This window comes from Lutra lutra, chromosome 16 (assembly GCF_902655055.1).
Source record: "Lutra lutra chromosome 16, mLutLut1.2, whole genome shotgun sequence".
Classification (NCBI taxonomy): domain Eukaryota; kingdom Metazoa; phylum Chordata; class Mammalia; order Carnivora; family Mustelidae; genus Lutra; species Lutra lutra.
The window spans coordinates 1,562,434-1,580,576 of NC_062293.1; the positions used below are offsets into that span (position 1 = coordinate 1,562,434).

Genomic DNA, 18,143 nt, shown 5'->3' on the forward strand with positions numbered 1-18,143 from the left:
CCTGCCTGGCCCCAGCTACCTGTGTGTGGGTGCGGGCACCGGGCTTGGAGCCCCGAGCAGGAGTCCAGGCTGGGCTTGCCATCTTTCTAGGCCTTCAGGCTCCCCCTGCCTCCAGGCAGCCCTCCCGGATACCATATTCGCTTGCAGTCCTGGCTTCCTATGTAGGAGCAGAGGCGCGCCGGCCGGAGGTCCGCTGTGCCACCTGAGGCAGGCTCTGAGCCTTCACTTCCTCCTGTCCAGAGGGACAGGCCAGTTAGGACCCCGGGAGGCCTCGCTGAGACCAGGTCTGACCTGAACCGATGGCTGGTGTGGCAGGTGTGCTGGGTTGGGTGGGGGGTCTTGAGAGCTCGGCCATGGGGGCTGGGGGTGGGGGCGTTTCGTGGACAGGGAGAAAGCCTGCAGGGCCCAAACCAGACGGACAGACAGTGGTCTTCGGGGCGGGGCGTGGGCTGGAGCCAGTGTGACCGGACAGGAGGGGCAGGGCTGCCTCTGTCTAGGGGACACCTGGACTGTCCCGCGGGCAGCAGACAAACCGGGCTCCCCAAGGCCCTGGCTCAGCTGGGGGGTGGGCGCTGCCCAGAGCCCTACTTCAGGGCCATCATTATATGGTGGGGGATCCGTGTATGTTGTCCGGGCACCTCCATTCCCACATCTGGGGAGGGTCTGCCGTGTGGGGGCTTTTGTGGACCTGGTGTTGCGGGGGGCGGGGGTCCCTGCTGTTCCCAGGACAGAAAGAGCACCGGGGGCCCTTGATGGTCACTTCAGCAAGAGGGTAACTTGGACACGCCAGGCTGCATGCCGGAACTCTGTGCCCAGCCAGTGTGGTGCCGCCTTCTTGGGGACAGACAGTCCTCCCACGTCAGGGCGCTGACCCCCAGCCGCACAGAGCCTGGCACGTGGCCAGCCCCAACGCCCCCCGCAATCAGCAGGGCAGGGTCCCCCCTCCAGGCCCCTTGAGGTTCTGGCAGGGGTTACCATGCTCAGAGCTTTGGCAAGGTGACCGTCCCTGGGGAGGCGGGGTGACCAGAGTCTGGAAGAGACACGGAGGGCCATTTCCCATAGCCCCGAGACCACGCCTCGAGGAGGGTTGCCCGTGAGCCCCCTGGATTGGGTCCCGGGGAGGTTCCTGCTGCTTTGCCTGCCCGCATCCTCTGGGTGAGGCCAGAGCGGCACCCAGTGGCCGTTCGGGGAACTGCAGGCTAGGGCCGGGGGGGGGGGCGGGGGGGGAGGGGCGGCTCCTGTGTCCACCTGCCAGCCTGGGGCCTGGCCACCCGGCCTGTGGGTGACAAGACTGGCGGGTCTCAGCAAGGGGTCAGGGTGCTGAAGCTCAGGCCTCTGTGAGTCGGGGTGGGCCGGGGAGTCAGGGGTTCGGCTGGCCCCCCGTGCAGCTGCTGGGACAGGGCGAGCATGGGGGGGCAGGGCGACGGAGGCTGCCCGGTAACCCTCTCTCCCTCGGCAGACGGCGCCCCCCTCAGCGAGCTCTCCTGGTCGTCCTCCCTGGCTGTGGTGGCCGTGTCCTTCTCCGGGCTCTTCACTGTCATCGCCCTCATGCTGGCCTGTCTGTGTTGTAAGAAGGGTGGCATCGGGTTCAAGGTGAGGGCTGGGGGGTCCGGGGGGGATGGGGACGGGATCCCAAGAGTCGGGCCCTCTTGTGCCCACTCAGTGCTGAGCTTCCTCCCTCCTGGGGTCACCTGCAGACCATACAGACCTGGGACCCCGCAGCCTGTCCCCTGGGGGCGGCAGCGAACAGGAGGGGCCTGGAGGCTTTCGGGGACCCCAGCCCACTCCCTCCCCCACTTTGGGTCCCTTCTGTGTGGGCGTGGCCTCTGAGTGCTGTGCCCAGGTTGGGCAGTCCCGGCCAGTAAGGATGGGCCTTCGTGCCAGAGGCCCCCTGGGCTCCTGACCCGGTGTGGGAGGGGCTCGCTTCCCCCTACTTGCTGGTGGGGGAGTTGCCCCGATCACCCAAACCAGCAGCCACCCAGACGCGCTGCCCCCGCACCAAGACCACCTTGCCAGCTGGAGTCACCTTCCTTTGGGCATCTTTTGCCCCACGGGGAGGGGGCCGTGTGCCGGTGCTAGACACCGGGGGGACCGTGCCCCGTTGCTGTTTGTGGGGCTTTGGCTAAAGGCACAGCCCTGTCTTCACTGAGGCCGGTCCCCGGGTTCTGTGCCCAAGGGGCCTGGGCTGGATCCTAGGGCTAAGGTCCCCTCCTGAGGATGGTGGCTGAGGGGCGTCCCTGGGGGCCTGCAGCTCTGAGAGGGGAGGACCAGGCGGAGAAGCTAGTGGCCAAGAGCCCCCCAGTGGAGGCACCCCCCGCCAGCCCACATGGGCTGAGTTCTTGCTGACTTAGCGAACAGCGTGCTGGCCTGTGGTCATGTGGTCAGTCCGCGCCCGTCCCCTCCTGCCCTCCCCTCCCGGGCTACAGGGCAGATTCCTCGGCCTGGTGAGTTTAGGAGGGGCGGGGCTGTCCTGTGGCCCCCATCAACGTCACAGGCCCCAGCTGTGTCCCTCCCAGTTTAGAGAAACAGCCCCTCTGCTCTGGCCTGAAGAGGACGCCCACCTGCCCGGCAAGGATGGGGACCTCGCCTTTGACAGAGGTCACCCTCTCAGATCCCTCAGGGTCTCCTTGGCCAGGCTGTGGCCCTGGGAGCTGCAGGGTCCATGCTCCCGCCCACGTTCACCGCTCCCCCGGGGAGGCTGACCCGTACGCACACCGTGGCGTGCCCCCCAGGGTCCTGGGGCCTGAACAGCGAGTGAGGTCATGGGGGGCAGGCGTGGGGGACCTCGTATAGGTCAGCCCCTCCTCAGGGCGCTTCGAGAACAAGGCCCCAAACAAAGGCCAGGCCCCGGCCCCTCCCACCCTTGCCCTCCTCACCTCCTGGAGAACATGGTGCCCAGAACATTCCAGTCCTAGTGTGCCTGGGTGGGCGGGCCTGCCTGCACCAGGGGCTGCTGCCTCGTCGCTGGGGGCCCAGGGCTGGGCACCCCCGTAGAGCTCGCTGGGCGAAGGGGCCGGGCGGCAATGCTCACGCTGTCCTACTTGATTGCCCGCTGTGCTGGCACGATCCGGCGGGCTGCCAGGTGGCACCGTCAGGTAGGGCCGGGTCTGATGGGAGCAGATGGAGCAGCAGCTGCGGCGGGGCCCCGGGACCCCAGGGCGGGGGCTCATGGGCCCCAGGGAGGGGAGGCCTTGCGGGCAACAGTCCCCTTCCTCCTTCCCCCAAGGTTCTGTCCTCTCTGGGTAGGGACCAGGACTGGCCCACAGGGATGCCAGCAGAGGGCTTCCGGAAGGAAGGAGAGTCCCCTGGGGCACGCAGGGCCAAGGGACGCACCTAGGCCCCTATGGCTCCCAGTCTAGCCCCCTGTCCACATGGTGGGGGAGGGCTCTGGGCTCAGATGCCCCCTTGGGCAGCGCCTTGTGGGTGCCAGGGATGGGGGCTGCCCTTGTTTCAGTAGGAGAGGATTTTTTTTTTTAAGATTGTATTTATTTATTTGACAGAGAGAGATCACAAGTAGGCAGAGGCAGGCAGAGGAGGGGGGGGAAGCAGGCTCCCTGCTGAGCAGAGAGCCAGATGCGGGGCTCGATTCCAGGACCCTGAGATCATGACCTGAGCCAAAGGCAGAAGCTCAACCCACTGAGCCCGCAGGCGCCCCAATAGGAGAGGATTTTTGAGACTTGGGATCTTCTCCGGAGTGTGCCCTGGACCTGGGGGCAGGGGTCCTTCCCACAGACAGGTGCAGCAGCCGCATTTTAAAACACTCCAGTCACGTGGGGCCCAGCCCCAGGCTGCGGGACCAGGCTCTTAGGGAGCCCTGGGAGCAAAAGCAGACGGACTGGTCCAGGGCAGCCTGCAGGCAGATGGCTGTGAAGGGTGGTGGGCTGCCTGGCCTGGGGTGGAGATGGGGGGTGGGCTCCTTGTTCTGGGCATTCAGGAATTCTCTGTCTGGAAGGGGCAGGCTCAGGGGGTGATGGAGCCCCAGTCCCCGCTCCCCAGCCCTGTCCCTGAGGTTGGGATCTCTGGCTGCTGGGGGGGAGGGGTGGCAAAGAGGAGTTGGGGGCAGACAGGATGAGCCTCTTGGTCTCCTGCCTCTGGCCCCACCCTTGTCAATGTGGGGCCAGCGTTGCCCACTGATGGGGGCGGACTGGACTGGGCTACTGGCTGCTGTCCTGGGGCTGCTGCCCATGCTTTTGGGAGGAAGATCACCCTCCTCTACAACCAACATAAGACAAACACCAGCTCTCTGTCCTCCAGGCAGCCGGTGTCTCTCCGGGGGAATGGGGCTAGGAGCGGGGTGTGTTCTCTGCCCTGAGCAGTGAGAAAATGGGTGGAAGGGGCGGCTAGCGGGTGCCCCAACTCTGGGTCAGGTCCCCAGCCCTCACTGTCCCCAGCCCCAGAAGAGGTGAGAGCTCGGTCCTTTCTGAGTCTGGCCTGCATCCCTTGGCCCTGCCCCCATCCCGGGAGCCCTGAATCACTGCCAGCTTGGCACCCCCTACCACTGCAGGAGTTTGAGAATGCCGAGGGGGAAGAGTACGCCGCCGGCTTCTCGGCACAGGGCTCCCCTGCGACAGGGGCGCAGAATGGGCCAGACGTGTACGTCCTGCCGCTCACCGAGGTCTCCCTGCCCATGGCCAAGCAGCCAGGGCGCTCAGGTGAGTGATGCCCCGGGAGAGGCCCGGGTGGTGTGCACAGGGGATGAGCCGGGTTCCAGCCTGGCCTCTGGACTCAGGAGCCAGTGCTCCCGGGGAGGGGGTGGCCAAGGGCTGGTAGGTGCCCCCTTCTGGAGGGGGCTGGGGCACTGTGGACAGGCTTGGGTCAGCCTTCTGCCCACCACCTCACCCACCTGGGGGCTGCTGTGCCCAGGGGCAGCTCTGGGCACCAGGGACAAGGGACCAGTTGCCTTCTTGCTGGGCTGGGTTACCCCCATGCTGGGAGGAGGGGTTCCTCCGCTGTCCCTGGATGCTTGACCCCAGACAACCCCCGGAGCACTGGCCAGCCATGCAGGGACATGGGCTCCATTGTGCCTAGTGGGCGGGACCCACCTACTCAGGGAGGGGGGCTCTCTGGGGCCCCTCTGTGGGCGGGGCCCTGAATGGGCCTCTGACTCCAGCGGGGCTGGGGCGGGAGCAGGGAGGGACCTGTTCCCACGGCTTCCTTGTGTGGGCGTGGCCTCAGCTCCCCAGCACAGGCTGAGTGTCCCAGGGGACACGGCCCGTCTCCCATTTGTTCCCCATCCTGCCCCCCAAGCCCCAGCCACCCTGCAGCAGGGTGACCCCCGAGGACAGATGTGGGTGCAAGCTGGAGGGGTTCGAGGTCAGTGTCTGAGCCTCGGTCTGTGAACGCCTCGCTGTGTCCGGGGCCTGTGGGGTGGGGCTCCCATGACGTCTAATCTCAGGGCCTCTTCCTGGAAGCCCCTCGGCAAGGCCTGGGCCCACCCCCGGCTCCTTCAAGGGAGCTGAGGGAAGGGGGTCAGGCCCTGCGGGAGCTTGGGGGACACTGGCCTGTGGTGGTGATGATGGCGCAGGCCCATCCCATCTGCTTGCTTTGAAGCCTTGCCGTCCCGTGACCTCTGTGCTGTCTGCCCGGAAGCCCAGACTTCATGGAGGCACTGGTCTGGGCCCTCAGAGTGGCCCCGGGGCCACCAGGGTGTCACCTCTCACCATCCAGCCAGCATCTCCTGGGGGACACGTCAGCGGCTAGGCGGGAGCCAGGGCCCGGGGCTCGAAGGCCCCCTGCCGACCAACCCGAAGCCCCTGCGGGAGGCAGGCTTCGGCAGGAGGCTCCCGACCTTCCTGGACGGCACGGGGGGCTCAGAGCCCATGCCGACCCTAGACGCTGGTCACTAGTGGGAAGCCGGGGGTCATCCCAGGGGACACGGCCCCCCCCAGCCTCAGCCTGTCGCCCATAGGCAGTGCCTAGGACCCCGGCTTCTCACACTCCTCAGGGCACTGGCCCCGAGGGTGGGGATCTGGGACCGGGAGACAGCAGCAACGTAGCTCATGTCACCCTGTTTCTGGGGAGGGGAGAGGTTTCAGGTGATATGGGGGGCAGCCCACATGGAGGTCAAGGGTTAAAGACCTGAGCAACAAGGCCCACCCCTCGAGACTGTGGCGGGGGAAGGTGCCGCCAGCGGGTGGGGGGCCCAGGGCGAGGAACCCCAAGGCTCAGGGCCCAGTGGACGCCCCCTAAATTCTGCTCAGCATTAAGGCCAACATTCCCTGGGAGCAGACCCCATCTCCAGGGCGCTCCTGGCATTCTAGGCCCCGCCCTATCCCCCTGCGCCCTCAGGGCACTTGGCGTGGGAACAGAATTCGGGGAATCCCTGGGGCATGGGGGGCATGAGTGGGCTTGGCAGCCCTGGCCCTTCCTCCGGGGCCCTCACTGACCCTTCTTCCCTGCTGACCTCACCCAGCCCAGGCTGCAGGAGAATGGACCCAGTGTGCTCCGTGCAGGGCTGTGCCAAGCAGCGTCCGACAAAGGGGCCTTTGGTGCTCCTGGTGCTGGAATGCCAGCCTGCGGCAGGGGTGAGGGGACGGGCTGCTCTGGTGCCCTCCCCTCCATGGGCTTGGCCTCAGCCATACTGCCTGCCTGGCCTTGCCTGTGCACCGCTCTTGGCTCCAGGCCCCGCTGTCTTCAGCCCGGCGTGTCCCTGTACTTCGGGGACCAGCCTTCTCAGACCCTCCCAGAAAGATGCCCGCATGTGGCTTGCGGGTCCACGGCTCCCTGGGGCAGCAGGCACCCTGCTCCTGATGGCAGTCCCCAGCCATGGCCCCACTCTGGAGGGTGTAGGGCAGCTCCCCAGCACAGGCTGAGTGGATACTGAGAAGGGCAGCTGGGGGCAGCGACAGCCCGAGCTGGGGTTCCTGAGCGCCCCGTCCCGTTACAGTACAGCTGCTCAAGTCCACAGACCTGGGCCGGCACAGCCTCTTGTACCTGGAAGAGGTGGGCCACGGCTGGTTCGGGAAGGTGAGCTGCTGGCCCCGGGCAGGGGGTGGGGGGGAGGGCACTGGCAGTCAGAGGGGCAGGGTGGAGACCTGCTTCTCTTGGGAGCTGCCCCAGCCCTGGGGTCCTCTTTCCTGCTGGTCCCCTTCCTGGGGCGTCCCTTCTGTGCAGGTCCTGGCATCAGGTGCTGGGAGGCACCCCTGAGAACGCCAGGTTGGGGGCCAGCGTCTTGGTCCTGGCTTCTCCCTCATGTCCCGCCGGGGATCCCCTCTTCCTCGCGGCAGACCCGCAGAGAGGGCTGGGAGGAGCTGGGGGCCTCGGGGTGACCACACGAGAGAACGTTTGGCTGAGAGGGTCCCCGGCAGGGGTCCGGGACCCTCCTGCAGACCAGTTTGGGGGGTGGGGGAGCGAGGAGGAGCAGGGACCGGAGGCTCTGCCTGGGGGGCCCTGGTGACGCGCAGCCCCGCAGGTGTTCCTGGGGGAGGTGAGCGCGGGCGTCGGCAGCGCCCCGGTGGTGGTGAAGGAGCTGAAAGCGAGCGCCGGCGTCCGGGAGCAGATGCGGTTCCTGGAGGAGGCCCAGCCCTACAGGTGGGGGCCCCGGGGCCGGGCTCCTGCGGGGAGGGGGTGGGGGCGCTGCGGGGCACGGGGCCCTGGGGACAGAGGCAAGCTCTGTGCTGTCCCTGCTCCTCCCCCACCCCTGCAGAGCCAGCCCCCCTCCCCGCCCACCCACCCCCTCCTGCCCTGAGTTGGAGTCAGGGGGGCAGCCTGTTGGCTCCCGCAGGGCCCTTCAGCACAGTAACCTGCTCCAGTGCCTGGCACAGTGCGCGGAGGTGACGCCCTACCTGCTGGTGATGGAGTTCTGCCCCATGGTGAGTGGCCGCGCCCTGCTCCGCCAGCGCCCCTCCATCCGTCCTTCCGTCCGGGGTGGGCAGGAGGGGGGCTCACCCTCCCACAGGGGCAGATTGGCTGAGCCGGGGGCGGGGGGCCCTGGGCACCATCCTCCCAGAGGCAGCCTGTGGGGAGGGGGCGATCCCACATCACGGGGCAGGTGGCTGCTGCATCTGGGACCCCACTGCACTCTGGGGCCGCCCGGCCACCTGTCTGGCGGAGTCAAGATGCTCTCCTGTGAGCCGCCTGCCACCACGTCCTTGGTCTCACGTGGCTGGGATGTCCCCTGCGAGATGCCCCTGGGGTCCCCTCCCCCACCCTTCCCGGCTCCAGACCTGCTTGGAGCTGCCCTTGGCCGACCGGCACCCTGAGGCCTGCAGGGCCGCACCGCCCAGTGTCTGGACTCCTGGTAGAAGCTGTGACCTCCTGGGGCTTCCCCAACATGGCCAGGCCCCTCCTGGAGCCAGGCAGTGGGCGGTGTCCCGCAGGTCGGGGACTCTCCAGCTGTCCCTCTAGTCACCTGCCCCGTGCTTCCTCCTGGCTGGGCGTCACAGGGCCTCTGATGCTTGTGAGCAGTGAGGGGCAGGCACGTGGGCTTGGTGGTCTGCACCCAGGATGGGGTCTGTGGGGACCACAGAGAAAACATCCACTGTCCATGGGGTTGTCCCACTGGGGGCCGGCTGCTGGGGGGCAGACTCGGCGGTGGCTCCCTGGGCTGTTAGCGGGTCCTCTGTGGGGAGGGAGGGGCTGGGTGGCAGGCTCGCAGGGTCCCTGCTCCCCGCTGGCAGGTGACGCTGCCGCCCCTCTTGCCAGGGAGACCTCAAGGGTTATCTGCGAAGCTGCCGGGTGGCAGAGTCCCTGGCGCCTGACCCCCTCACCCTGCAGCGCATGGCCTGCGAGCTGGCCTCCGGGGTCCTGCACCTGCATCGCCACAACTACGTGCACAGGTGAGGCGGGGCGGGGCTGCTGGCTGGCTGCCGCTGTGGCCCCTGCGCAGAGGGGTGCCAGCTTCCCGCCTGGGGCCTTATGTGAGGGCTCGGCTGGGTTCGTCTTCATCTGGCCTTTAGGGACCTGCTGCAGAGGCGTCTTCTGGAATAAAAGACAGACGGGGGTGTGGGGTGCGGTGGACACCTGCTTCTGCAGGACGTCGGGCTGGCCTGGGCAAGCTCACAGCAGGGCCCAGGGCTCATTCTCTGTTCCGGGGGCGGCCAGAGCCACCTGGTGGCCCCACGCTGGGCCCTGCTTGCCTCTGTGTCCCAGAGGCCCCTGGGGGGAGGGTTGGTTCTGTCCTGCTTCCGCCTTGGCCCTGGAGTCGGAAGGAGGGACCAGGGTGCCCTGCGTAGGGGGCATGCCGGACGAAGTGGCGATGGAGCAGGGGCCCCGCCAGCCCTGGGCGCCGCACGGGCCGTCCTCCCCAACAATATCCTGGTGCTGAGTGATGACACGTGTGACTCCAGCATCAGAGATTTTGTTGAAGATGGCAGCTGCCAGCCTCCCGCCCTGCCCGCTGGGCCCACCCTGCCCCGAGCGCAGGCCCACCTGCAGCCCCTGGAGGGTGCGTGCTGACCCACGTTTGCCGGAGCGCCCTGGGCCCCCAGACACCCCTGCAGCCCGCAGCCCGAGGCCAGCCACTGGCCGTGGTGCGGTCACTCCCCGCCCCTACCCTGCCCTGGGCCGGGAGGGGGGTCCCCGCCCTGTGTGAGCCCGGCAGGGTCAGGATCCCCGGGGAGACTTGGGATCCCAGGATCCCCGCTGGGGACGGTGAGGGGGTCGTGGGCGGGAAGAAAGATAAGGCAGTATCCCTGACCGGCTCAGTCCTGAGGGGTGGCTCAGTGGGCCAGCGAGAAAGAAGGGGGGGGCGAGAGCTAGGGTCAGCAGGGGTGTCCAGCAGTGGCCAGGCCGTGCCTTCACTGAGGGCCCCTTGGCATGCCCCGGCCTTTTCTGGGCCTCGTTTTCCTCATCTACCTTGTAACATTTGAGGCCCCGTCCATGCGGGCCCTCCAGTGTACCCGGTGCCCCGTGAGGGCCGGGGGCTTGGGGCCACGGGCGCAGGGGCTGCTGCTCAGACGCCCTCTCCCCACCACTCCCACTCGCGACAGTGCCCTTGGGGACAAGCGGTTCGGCCCCTCCGTGCCCCGGATGTCCCCGGCCTGGCCCTGCCATTGACCCCCACCCTCCCGCCCTCCAGCGACCTGGCCCTGAGGAACTGCCTGCTGGCGGCCGACCTGACGGTGAAAATCGGCGACTACGGCCTGTCCCACGGCAAATACAGGGTAAGAGGGCGGGGCCGTGCTGGGGGTCAGGGCCAGCCACCCGGCTCCCCGTGGCAGCCCTGTCCCCTGTGGCCACAGGAGGACTACTTCGTGACCGCCGACCAGCTGTGGGTGCCGCTGCGCTGGATCGCACCCGAGCTGGTGGACGAGGTGCACTGCAACCTGCTGGTGGTGGACCAGACCAAGGCCAGCAACGTGTGGTGAGCGGGGGTGGGGCTGCGGCGGCGAGGGGCGGGCCCGGGCGGTGCGGCAAGGAGACGCCCACAGGCCTTGCCAGGCCACGTGCTGGTGCTTGTCCGAGGAGGACACAGGGCTCTCAGGCCCGCCAGGCAGCAGGCGACCGAGTCCCACCTGCCTTACACGTGCAATGACATGCTTCTCCATCCAGCCTCATCGCTCTGTGGGAGGTGGTCGCCGCTGAGCTCAGGGCAGGTCATGGGGCTGCTGGGGCTATCTGCAGCTGCGCAGTGCCAGTCGCCCCTGGTCCTGGCCTCCCCCCGGGATCCCCTGACATCCAAAGTCGCCAGGGTCCGAGCACACGCTCAGGTTGGAGAGCCTGGTGGGAGTGGAACAGGCTCCCTGGCCGAGACATGGGACCCAGTGTGGCACCTGCTCTCTGCGCAGGGGGCTGGAGCGCTCCTGTGACTGGTCTGGAGGGGCTCCCCGTCCTGGGAGCCAAGCAGGACACAGAGGGGCCATTCAGACCCAGTGCTTGGCCTCTGGAGGCTCTGCCATGGTGGTCTCTCTCCCTGACCAGTGTCTTCTCCCCACCCCTCTGCCCCCCAGCTCCCCAAGCCTGTTTGGTCTCCTCCTTCTGCTCCAGGGAGCTCTCAGAGCCTGGATCCGCGGACCCCCCTCCTTCCTGAGCATGCCCGAGGCCTCTACCCACAGTCCACTGCCACTCTGTCCCCTCACTTTGCCCACCAGCCCTCCCTGCTGCATGCTGACAGGGGTCTCAGGACGGCTCTGGGCCAGGCCACCTGACCCCTCTGTTGCCCTATTTGCTCTGTTCCTCGTGCTTCCTGGCTCCCGGGACAGCCTGGGGTGTCAGGGAGCTGGTGACACATGCCGGAAGGAACCTAAATGGCCTTCTTCGGTCCTGCCTGCTCCACCAGCCCTGCCTGTTCCCTCACGACCCCACCCCCGCCCCAGCCTCAAGGCCTTGGCTCCGCCAGTCCCCTAGGACTGGGAGCTTCTCCACACGGTAGTTCGTACCCCGCTGTGTGTCTGGCCTTCACCGCGGCTGGGGGATGAATACGCGCACCGATGAAGGGACTGGGGTCTGTGGAAAGGCCTGGTGGCTTTAATTTCCTTAAATGACCTGGGCACAGATTTGGGCCTGGCCGGGTGGCGCGTCCTGCCAGTCTACTGAAGGAAGGTGCTGTCCTTTGGGAGGGTGTCACAGGGTGCTGGTGTGATTACAGGAGCGGCCCTGGTGGCTGAGGCTCTGAGATCTGTGCAGCCACACCAGCCCCCCTGATGGCCACCCCCTCCACAGGTCCCTGGGCGTGAGCATCTGGGAGCTCTTCGAGCTGGGCGCGCAGCCCTACCCCCACCACTCCGACCGGCAGGTGCTGGCCTACGCCGTCCGGGAGCAGCAGCTGAAACTCCCCAAGCCCCAGCTGCAGCTCACCCTGTCTGACCGCTGGTGAGGGCCTGTGAGGCCAGGCGGGGTGTAGTGTCCCCGGCAGGAAGGGCAAGACTAAGGGGGTGCTCCGGGTCAGACTGCCTGGCTTCTCAGCTAACACTGGCTCCCTCCCCTGTCCCACGTCCACAATGGGTGGTCTCTTTACCCAAAACACAAACTCGCCTGCAGCCTGGGTGGAGATGGGCTAAGGGACAGGCTCCTCCGCCCACTGTGGGCTCCCAGACCTTGGAGCCCACCTTGGAAGATTTGGGGTCTCCTGCAGTTAAATTGTAGGTTCCCTTCCCTGTCCTTAAGGGATTCTGAGTAGAAGGAGAGGCCCCCAGACCTTCCTGCGGAGGGCAGATCTGCTCATCCCTGCGAGGCCCGAGGTTCCTGGCTGGGGGTGGAGGCAGGTCCTGGTGGGCGAGGCCTGAGCCCTGGGCCTCCCTCCTCGCAGGTACGAGGTGATGCAGTTCTGTTGGCTGCAGCCTGAGCAGCGGCCCACGGCCGAGGAGGTGCACCTGCTGCTGTCCTACCTCTGCGCCAAGGGCGCCACAGAGGCGGAGGAAGAGTTTGAGCGGCGCTGGCGCTCGCTGCGGCCGGGCGGGGGTGGCACCGGCCCCGGGCTGGCCGGCCTGGCTCTGGGGGGTGCGGGCGAGCTGGCGGCTGCCTCGTCCTTCCCGCTGCTGGAGCAGTTCGCGGGCGACGGCTTCCATGCGGATGGGGACGACGTGCTGACGGTGACAGAGACGAGCCGCGGCCTCAACTTCGAGTACAAGTGGGAGGCGGGCCGCAGTGCTGAGCCCTTCCCGCCGCCCGGGGGCCCAGCAAGCCCCAGCCACACGGCGCGCCTGCAGGAGCTCTGTGCCCCCGACGGCGCGCCCCCTGGCGTGGTGCCCGTGCTCAGCGCGCACAGCCCCTCGGTGGGCAGTGAGTACTTCATCCGGCTGGAGGAGCCCGCGCCCGCTGCCGGCCACGATCCTGACTGCGCCGGCTGCACCCCCAGCCCCCACGCCGTGGGCCTGCTCCCCGATGGCGGTGACCAGGACAATGACTCGGAGGGCAGCGTGGCTGCCTCATTGGCCATGGAGCCGCTGTTGGGCCACGTGCCGTCCCCCGCGGGGTCCTGGGGCCACTGTGACTACTATCTGCACGGGAGCCACGCCCGGGACCTGCCCTGCTCCCTGGGCTCGCCCTCACCGGGGACCCTCATGCTGGCAGAGCCCAGGGAGGAGGACAGTGACTGGGGCGCAGCTGCCTTCTGCCCACCCTTCTTGGAGGACCCACTGGGCACGTCCCCCTCAGGGAGCTCTGGGGCCCAGCCATCCCCGGGTGGGGAGGTGGTGGGGGAGGCCGAGGCGTGCAGAGCTGCCCAGCATAGACACTGGAGTTCCAACGCGTCCGCCAACAACAATAGTGGCAGCCGAGGGCCAGGTTCCTGGGACACGGGGTATGTGGGTGGGTGCATGGGCTGCTGTCCCAGCACAGACCACACAGTACAGGCCGTCCCTGAGCTGGGCGGTCCCCTGGCCCTGGAGGACACCACGGAGCCTCTCCTTGGGCTACAGGGGGTCTCCTCTGGCCAGGAGCTCGGCCGCTGCCTTGGCCTCCGTCATCTGCGTCCTGCTGGGGGCCTGCCACCTGCCACCTGCCTGCTGCCGTCCTCCCAGACACAGGTGGCCATAAGCGGGGGTGACCACCCCCAGACAGAGCCCAGGCTTGCTGAGGAGGCTGAGGGCTCTGCCAGACCTCAGAGACCCCTACCATCCCTCCCTGCCCCATCCCCAGAGGGAGCCCCGCTTCCTGCTGAGGAGGCTGGTGCCCTTGCCAGCCTGCCTGCCTTGCCCATGCCCGCTGGCAGCTGGGAGACTGCCCCCGAGGTAGCCCCGAGCCTGGATAGCTGCCCTGTTTCCTCCGAGCTGGAGGCGACAGTCAGTGAGGACGAGGACATGACAGAGGCCACTTCTGGCATCTTCACAGATGCGTCCAGTGACGGCCCGCCCACAGAGAAGCCTGATGTGACGCCGGCCTTCCGCTCCCTGCAGAAGCAGGTGGGGACCCCCGACTCTGTGGACTCCCTAGATATCCCCTCTTCTGCCACTGATGGTGGCGGCTGCGAGGTCTTCAGCCCCTCCGTTATTGGCACTCCTGGTGGGCAGCCACGAGCCCTGGATAGTGGCTACGACACGGAGAACTATGAGTCCCCTGAGTTTGTGCTCAAGGAAGCACACGAACCATGCGATCCCGAGGTCTTTGGGGAGCTGGTCTCCGAGGGTGAGAGCCCCGGGCCCGAGATGCAGCTCTCCACCTCCCTTGGAGGCCTCAGCGAGAAGAACCCCTACCGTGACTCAGCCTACTTTTCGGACCTCGATACAGAGCCTGAGTCCACCTCGGGCCCCCAGGAGAAGGGAGGAAGTGCCCTGGCCTCCAGGCTAGAGCTGGACCTGGAAAGCCCTGGGCTGCCGTCTGCACAGCCCTCCCCTGAGTCTGGGTTGCCCCAGGGGGCACAGGGCACGGGCCCCACGGGCATGCCACCGCTGCTACTGCCGCCGCCAGAGGACCCTTCTCCAGAGTCCAGCAGCACCTGCGCGGAGGGCCCCAGACTGGAGCCTCCTTGGCCCCAAGGCCCTGCAAGAGGGCCTGCAGGGCCCAGCCCGGAGCGCTCCAAGGTTTTCCTGCTGACCCCAGTGCCACTGAGCTCAGAGAGCCACCACCCTGACCTCCAGGAGGCCGCAGTGCTGCTGTCCGGGCCCGCCCAGCAAGAACGGACAGGGGGCCCCAGCACCCCCAGAACCCCACTGTGCCTGGCTTTGCCGGGACTGCCTGCAGCCCCCGAGGGCCGGCCGGAGGAGGAGGAGGAGGACAGTGAGGACAGCGACGAGTCCGATGAGGAGCTGCGCTGCTACAGCGTCCAGGAGCCCAGCGAGGAGAGCGAGGAGGAGGCGCCGCCTGTGCCCGTGGTGGTGGCCGAGAGCCAGAGCGCGCGCAACCTGCGCGGGCTCCTCAAGATGCCCAGCCTGCTGTCCGAGGCCTTCTGCGAGGACCTGGAGCGCAAGAAGAAAGCCGTGTCCTTCTTCGACGACGTCACCGTCTACCTCTTCGACCAGGTGGGCGGCCGCGCGGGGCTCTGCGCGCGGGGGGCGGTCCCCGGGGCCTGGGGAGCCGTGGGAGCCGCCGCCGCGGGCCGATCTGACCGAGCCACGCGCCGCTCTGACCCTCCAGGAGAGCCCCACCCGGGAGCTCGGGGAGCCCCTCCCTGGCGCCAAGGAGTCGCCCCCCGCCTTCCTGGCGGGCGGACCCCGCACACCCGGCGCCCCCGGCCGGCCCCGGCCGGCGGACCGCTCCCCCGACGGCCCCGCGACCCCTGCGGCGGAGGACGGTGAGCCGGAGGCGGGGCTTGTGGGGCGTGACGTCACGGGGAGGGGCCTATTGGGCGGACGTCACGGGCGGGCGGGCCTTTCGGCGGGTGTGACGTCAGGGCGGGGCAACGTCACGGGCGGCGGCGGCGGGCCTGGCCGGGGTGGGGGGCCGTGCGTCCGCGACGCGAGTGACTGCGCCTCTGGCTCGCAGGCGGCGGGCTGGCGTGGGACGACGGCTTCCCGCAGACGCCGGGCCCCGAGGCCGGCCTGCCCGCCCCCGCCGCGCCCCCCAAGCCGGCCGCGCCCGGCCCCTTCTCGCGCTTCACCGTGTCGCCGGCGCCCGCGTCCCGCTTCTCCATCACGCACGTCTCGGACTCGGACGCCGGGTCCGTGGGAGGTGAGGCTGCGGCGGGGCTGGTGGGAGTGACCCCGAGGGGGGCAGTGGAGGGGGCGGCCGGGAGGGCCCCTGCTCGGAGCCGAGGCTCCGCGCTCCTTGTTTCTCATCTTCTGGACACGCGCGGTTTTCAGATGGGTAAACTGAGGCACGGAGAGGCGCCCTCTTCCCCGCCAGCTGCTGGCCCAGCACCTGTCTGGGCCCTGGCCCTTAGATGCTCTCTTCTCCCTCCTCTGGAGGCACCAGGCTGGACACGGAGTGCCCCCCACTCTGCTCTCTGCCAGACCTAAGCCCCCTGAAACCCGCAGCGGCCTCCGCCACCAGAGCCTCCCAGCCTCCGCTGGCGGGGCTCGTCCACCGCCCGACATCTCAGATGCCGTCGCGCTTGCCCGGAGGTGCCAGCTCGCACCTCCCTCCCTGCTTCACCCCCACTCCAGCTTCAGACCAGTGCGGCCCTGTCAGGCTGCCCCCACCCGCTCCTTCCTGACAGGCGTGCAGTCCTGCATCCCTGCAAGGCTGCTCTGGAAGCCCACCCAGAGCAGAAGAGCTCTGTCCCCCAGCAGACTCAGCCCCTTGTGCACTGCCCACGGCCGGTGGCTGCAGCCTCGGGGGAGGGCCTGTGCACTCATCGCGGGCACACAGCATACCCTTAGTGGCCGCCTGAGCAGAGAAGCAGGCCGCCAGGAGGCTTGTTCGTGACCGTGACCAGCCCGCCCTGTTTGGGTCTCCGTTTCCTCACCTGGAAAAGGAGGACCCAGAAGGCATTTGCCGGGCTCTGTTGGGCCCCAGGGCAGGTCTGGGCCTGGTGATGTGGGGGGAAGAGAAATGGGTGTGGCTCCCACGAGACAGCTAGGCAGGCCGGCTGCAGTGAACGGGCGGAGGGCTGTAGCCCCAGCTGGTCGTTTGGCCCCTTGGCTGAGGATGGAGGTCAGGTGGCAGTCCTGGGGCAGGGGACTCTCAGGATTCTCTGTCCCTGGTGTCTCCAAACGCTCATGTGGTACCTTGCGTTTGCCAGGGCCTGAAGCAGGTGCTGGGGGCAGCTGTAAAGAGGCGTGAGGCCCAGGCGGGCCCTCTTGGAGCCCCTCCGGTCCTGCTCCCGGAAGCAGCGAGGATGGTGACTGACAGCGGGGACCTGGGCCTTGGTGCCCCACGCAGCACCCTGGAGGAGCAGGGCAGGACAGGAGGCCTCCCTGGCCCTGGATGGTGGAGCAGCCCTGCGCACCGATCCCGTGCTGCCCCAGGCAGGGGCAGGATTTGTCCTGGACACTCGGGTTTGTCCCTAGCTGCTGGGGACGCCCTTTAGCCTCAGGTCCGAGCAGCTCCTCCCCCTGCAGCCTCTCCCTCCGCCCTGCCCCTGCTAATGGGCTGCTTGGCTTCTGAGGCCGGGGGACCTGCTCTTGGCTGGGGGCCTTGCATGCCCTGCCCACCAGTTCCCGTGGTTACAGGAGATTGTCCTTACCCAGCCCAGGCAACGAGCCGATCTCTGCTGGGATGGCCCTTCTCTGCCCCCTTTGCCCGGTTCTGGGTTTGCTCTGTGCAAGAGGACCCTGGGCTTGTGTGTCGTGCCCCGCCCGCTCCGTACCTCAAAGTTTGTGGTTGTCTTTCCCTTCAGCGACTCAGACCCATCAACTCTCCCTCCCCACGAAGCCTGGGCCAGCTCCCATCAGAGTCCATGGCTGGAGCGCGGGCGGGTGGGTCAAGGTGGGCTGCCTGGAGGGGGGGCTTCCGCCCACACCTGTTCTAAAGGTGCCTGCCGCAGGCTGGCATGCCCAGCTCCCCTCTGCAGGGCGCTGCCGAGACCTGCCCAGCGGCAAAAGGAAAGTAGGGGGCTGCACCCCCCAGTGTCAGGGGCTCCTGCCTGCGGGAAGGGGTGGAACCGGGAGGGAAGCGGGGGCAGGGCAGCCCAGGGAATATTTTTGTAACTGCTGTTGTCTGAGTGAGTGGAAATGGGATGACTTTAAGTTATTGTTGCCAAAGAGACGTAAAGTTTATTGTTGCTTTGGGGGTGTGGGTGGGGGACTTGTTTTGGGTGTTTTTTGTTTTTTATTAGTTTGAGGCTTAAGATGTGGGTGCAATGATTCTCTTGTTCTTTTGTTTGTTTTTTAAAAGAAATCAAGCTAAGAAAAAGCCTTCATGCTAAGTGTGTGTTTCTTTTGTGGTCTGCACATAAAGCCCTGGGGAGGAGGGGCCCTGGTGGTGCTGAGGGGCGGACCCAGCTGCCAGCCCTGTCCAGGGCACAGTAGTCCCTCCTGACCACGGTATGTGTGTGTGTGTGTGTGTGTGTGTGTGTGTGAGAGAGAGAGAGAGAGAGAGAGAGAGAGGGTAGCCACCCCCATCCCCTCGCCAGTTGCCCTGGCACACCTCGCTGGAGGGGGACAGTGACTTGGGGAGGGACCGACTGCAGCAGCCCTCTCTCCCTGTGAGGGGGACCTGCGGACCTCCCTCGGACATTCTCGACCCTCACCTTTCCCAAGCACGGAAGCAGGGGTGGGGCGAGCGGCAGGCAAGAGGGTCTTTGAGGAGTTCAGGCTTCTGCGCATCTCCACCCCAGACGTCTGCCCTGAGACCTCACCTGGCCCATCTCTAGCTCCTATGAGGCCCTGAGTCCCCACCTGCCCTACCTGTGCTCCCCTTTTGCTTCTCTTCCGGGGCCGTGCACA

General features: G+C 67.5%; 1 protein-coding gene across 1 annotated transcript in view; it reads left to right on the forward strand.

Annotated features, from left to right (window-relative positions):
- The window catches only part of AATK (apoptosis associated tyrosine kinase), a 32,024-nt gene extending 14,458 nt beyond the window's left edge, over positions 1 to 17,566 (forward strand). Inside the window, exons 2-14 of the mRNA XM_047708755.1 lie at positions 1,460 to 1,593; positions 4,505 to 4,652; positions 6,887 to 6,966; positions 7,412 to 7,530; positions 7,724 to 7,811; positions 8,644 to 8,777; positions 10,019 to 10,103; positions 10,182 to 10,303; positions 11,602 to 11,751; positions 12,188 to 14,837; positions 14,953 to 15,109; positions 15,301 to 15,486; positions 16,499 to 17,566. Of these exons, the coding sequence (XP_047564711.1) occupies positions 1,460 to 1,593; positions 4,505 to 4,652; positions 6,887 to 6,966; positions 7,412 to 7,530; positions 7,724 to 7,811; positions 8,644 to 8,777; positions 10,019 to 10,103; positions 10,182 to 10,303; positions 11,602 to 11,751; positions 12,188 to 14,837; positions 14,953 to 15,109; positions 15,301 to 15,486; positions 16,499 to 16,539 (4,094 nt within the window). The 3' untranslated portion in view covers positions 16,540 to 17,566. The remainder of the gene's footprint in view (positions 1 to 1,459; positions 1,594 to 4,504; positions 4,653 to 6,886; positions 6,967 to 7,411; positions 7,531 to 7,723; positions 7,812 to 8,643; positions 8,778 to 10,018; positions 10,104 to 10,181; positions 10,304 to 11,601; positions 11,752 to 12,187; positions 14,838 to 14,952; positions 15,110 to 15,300; positions 15,487 to 16,498) is intronic.
- The last annotated feature ends 577 nt before the right edge of the window (positions 17,567 to 18,143 follow it).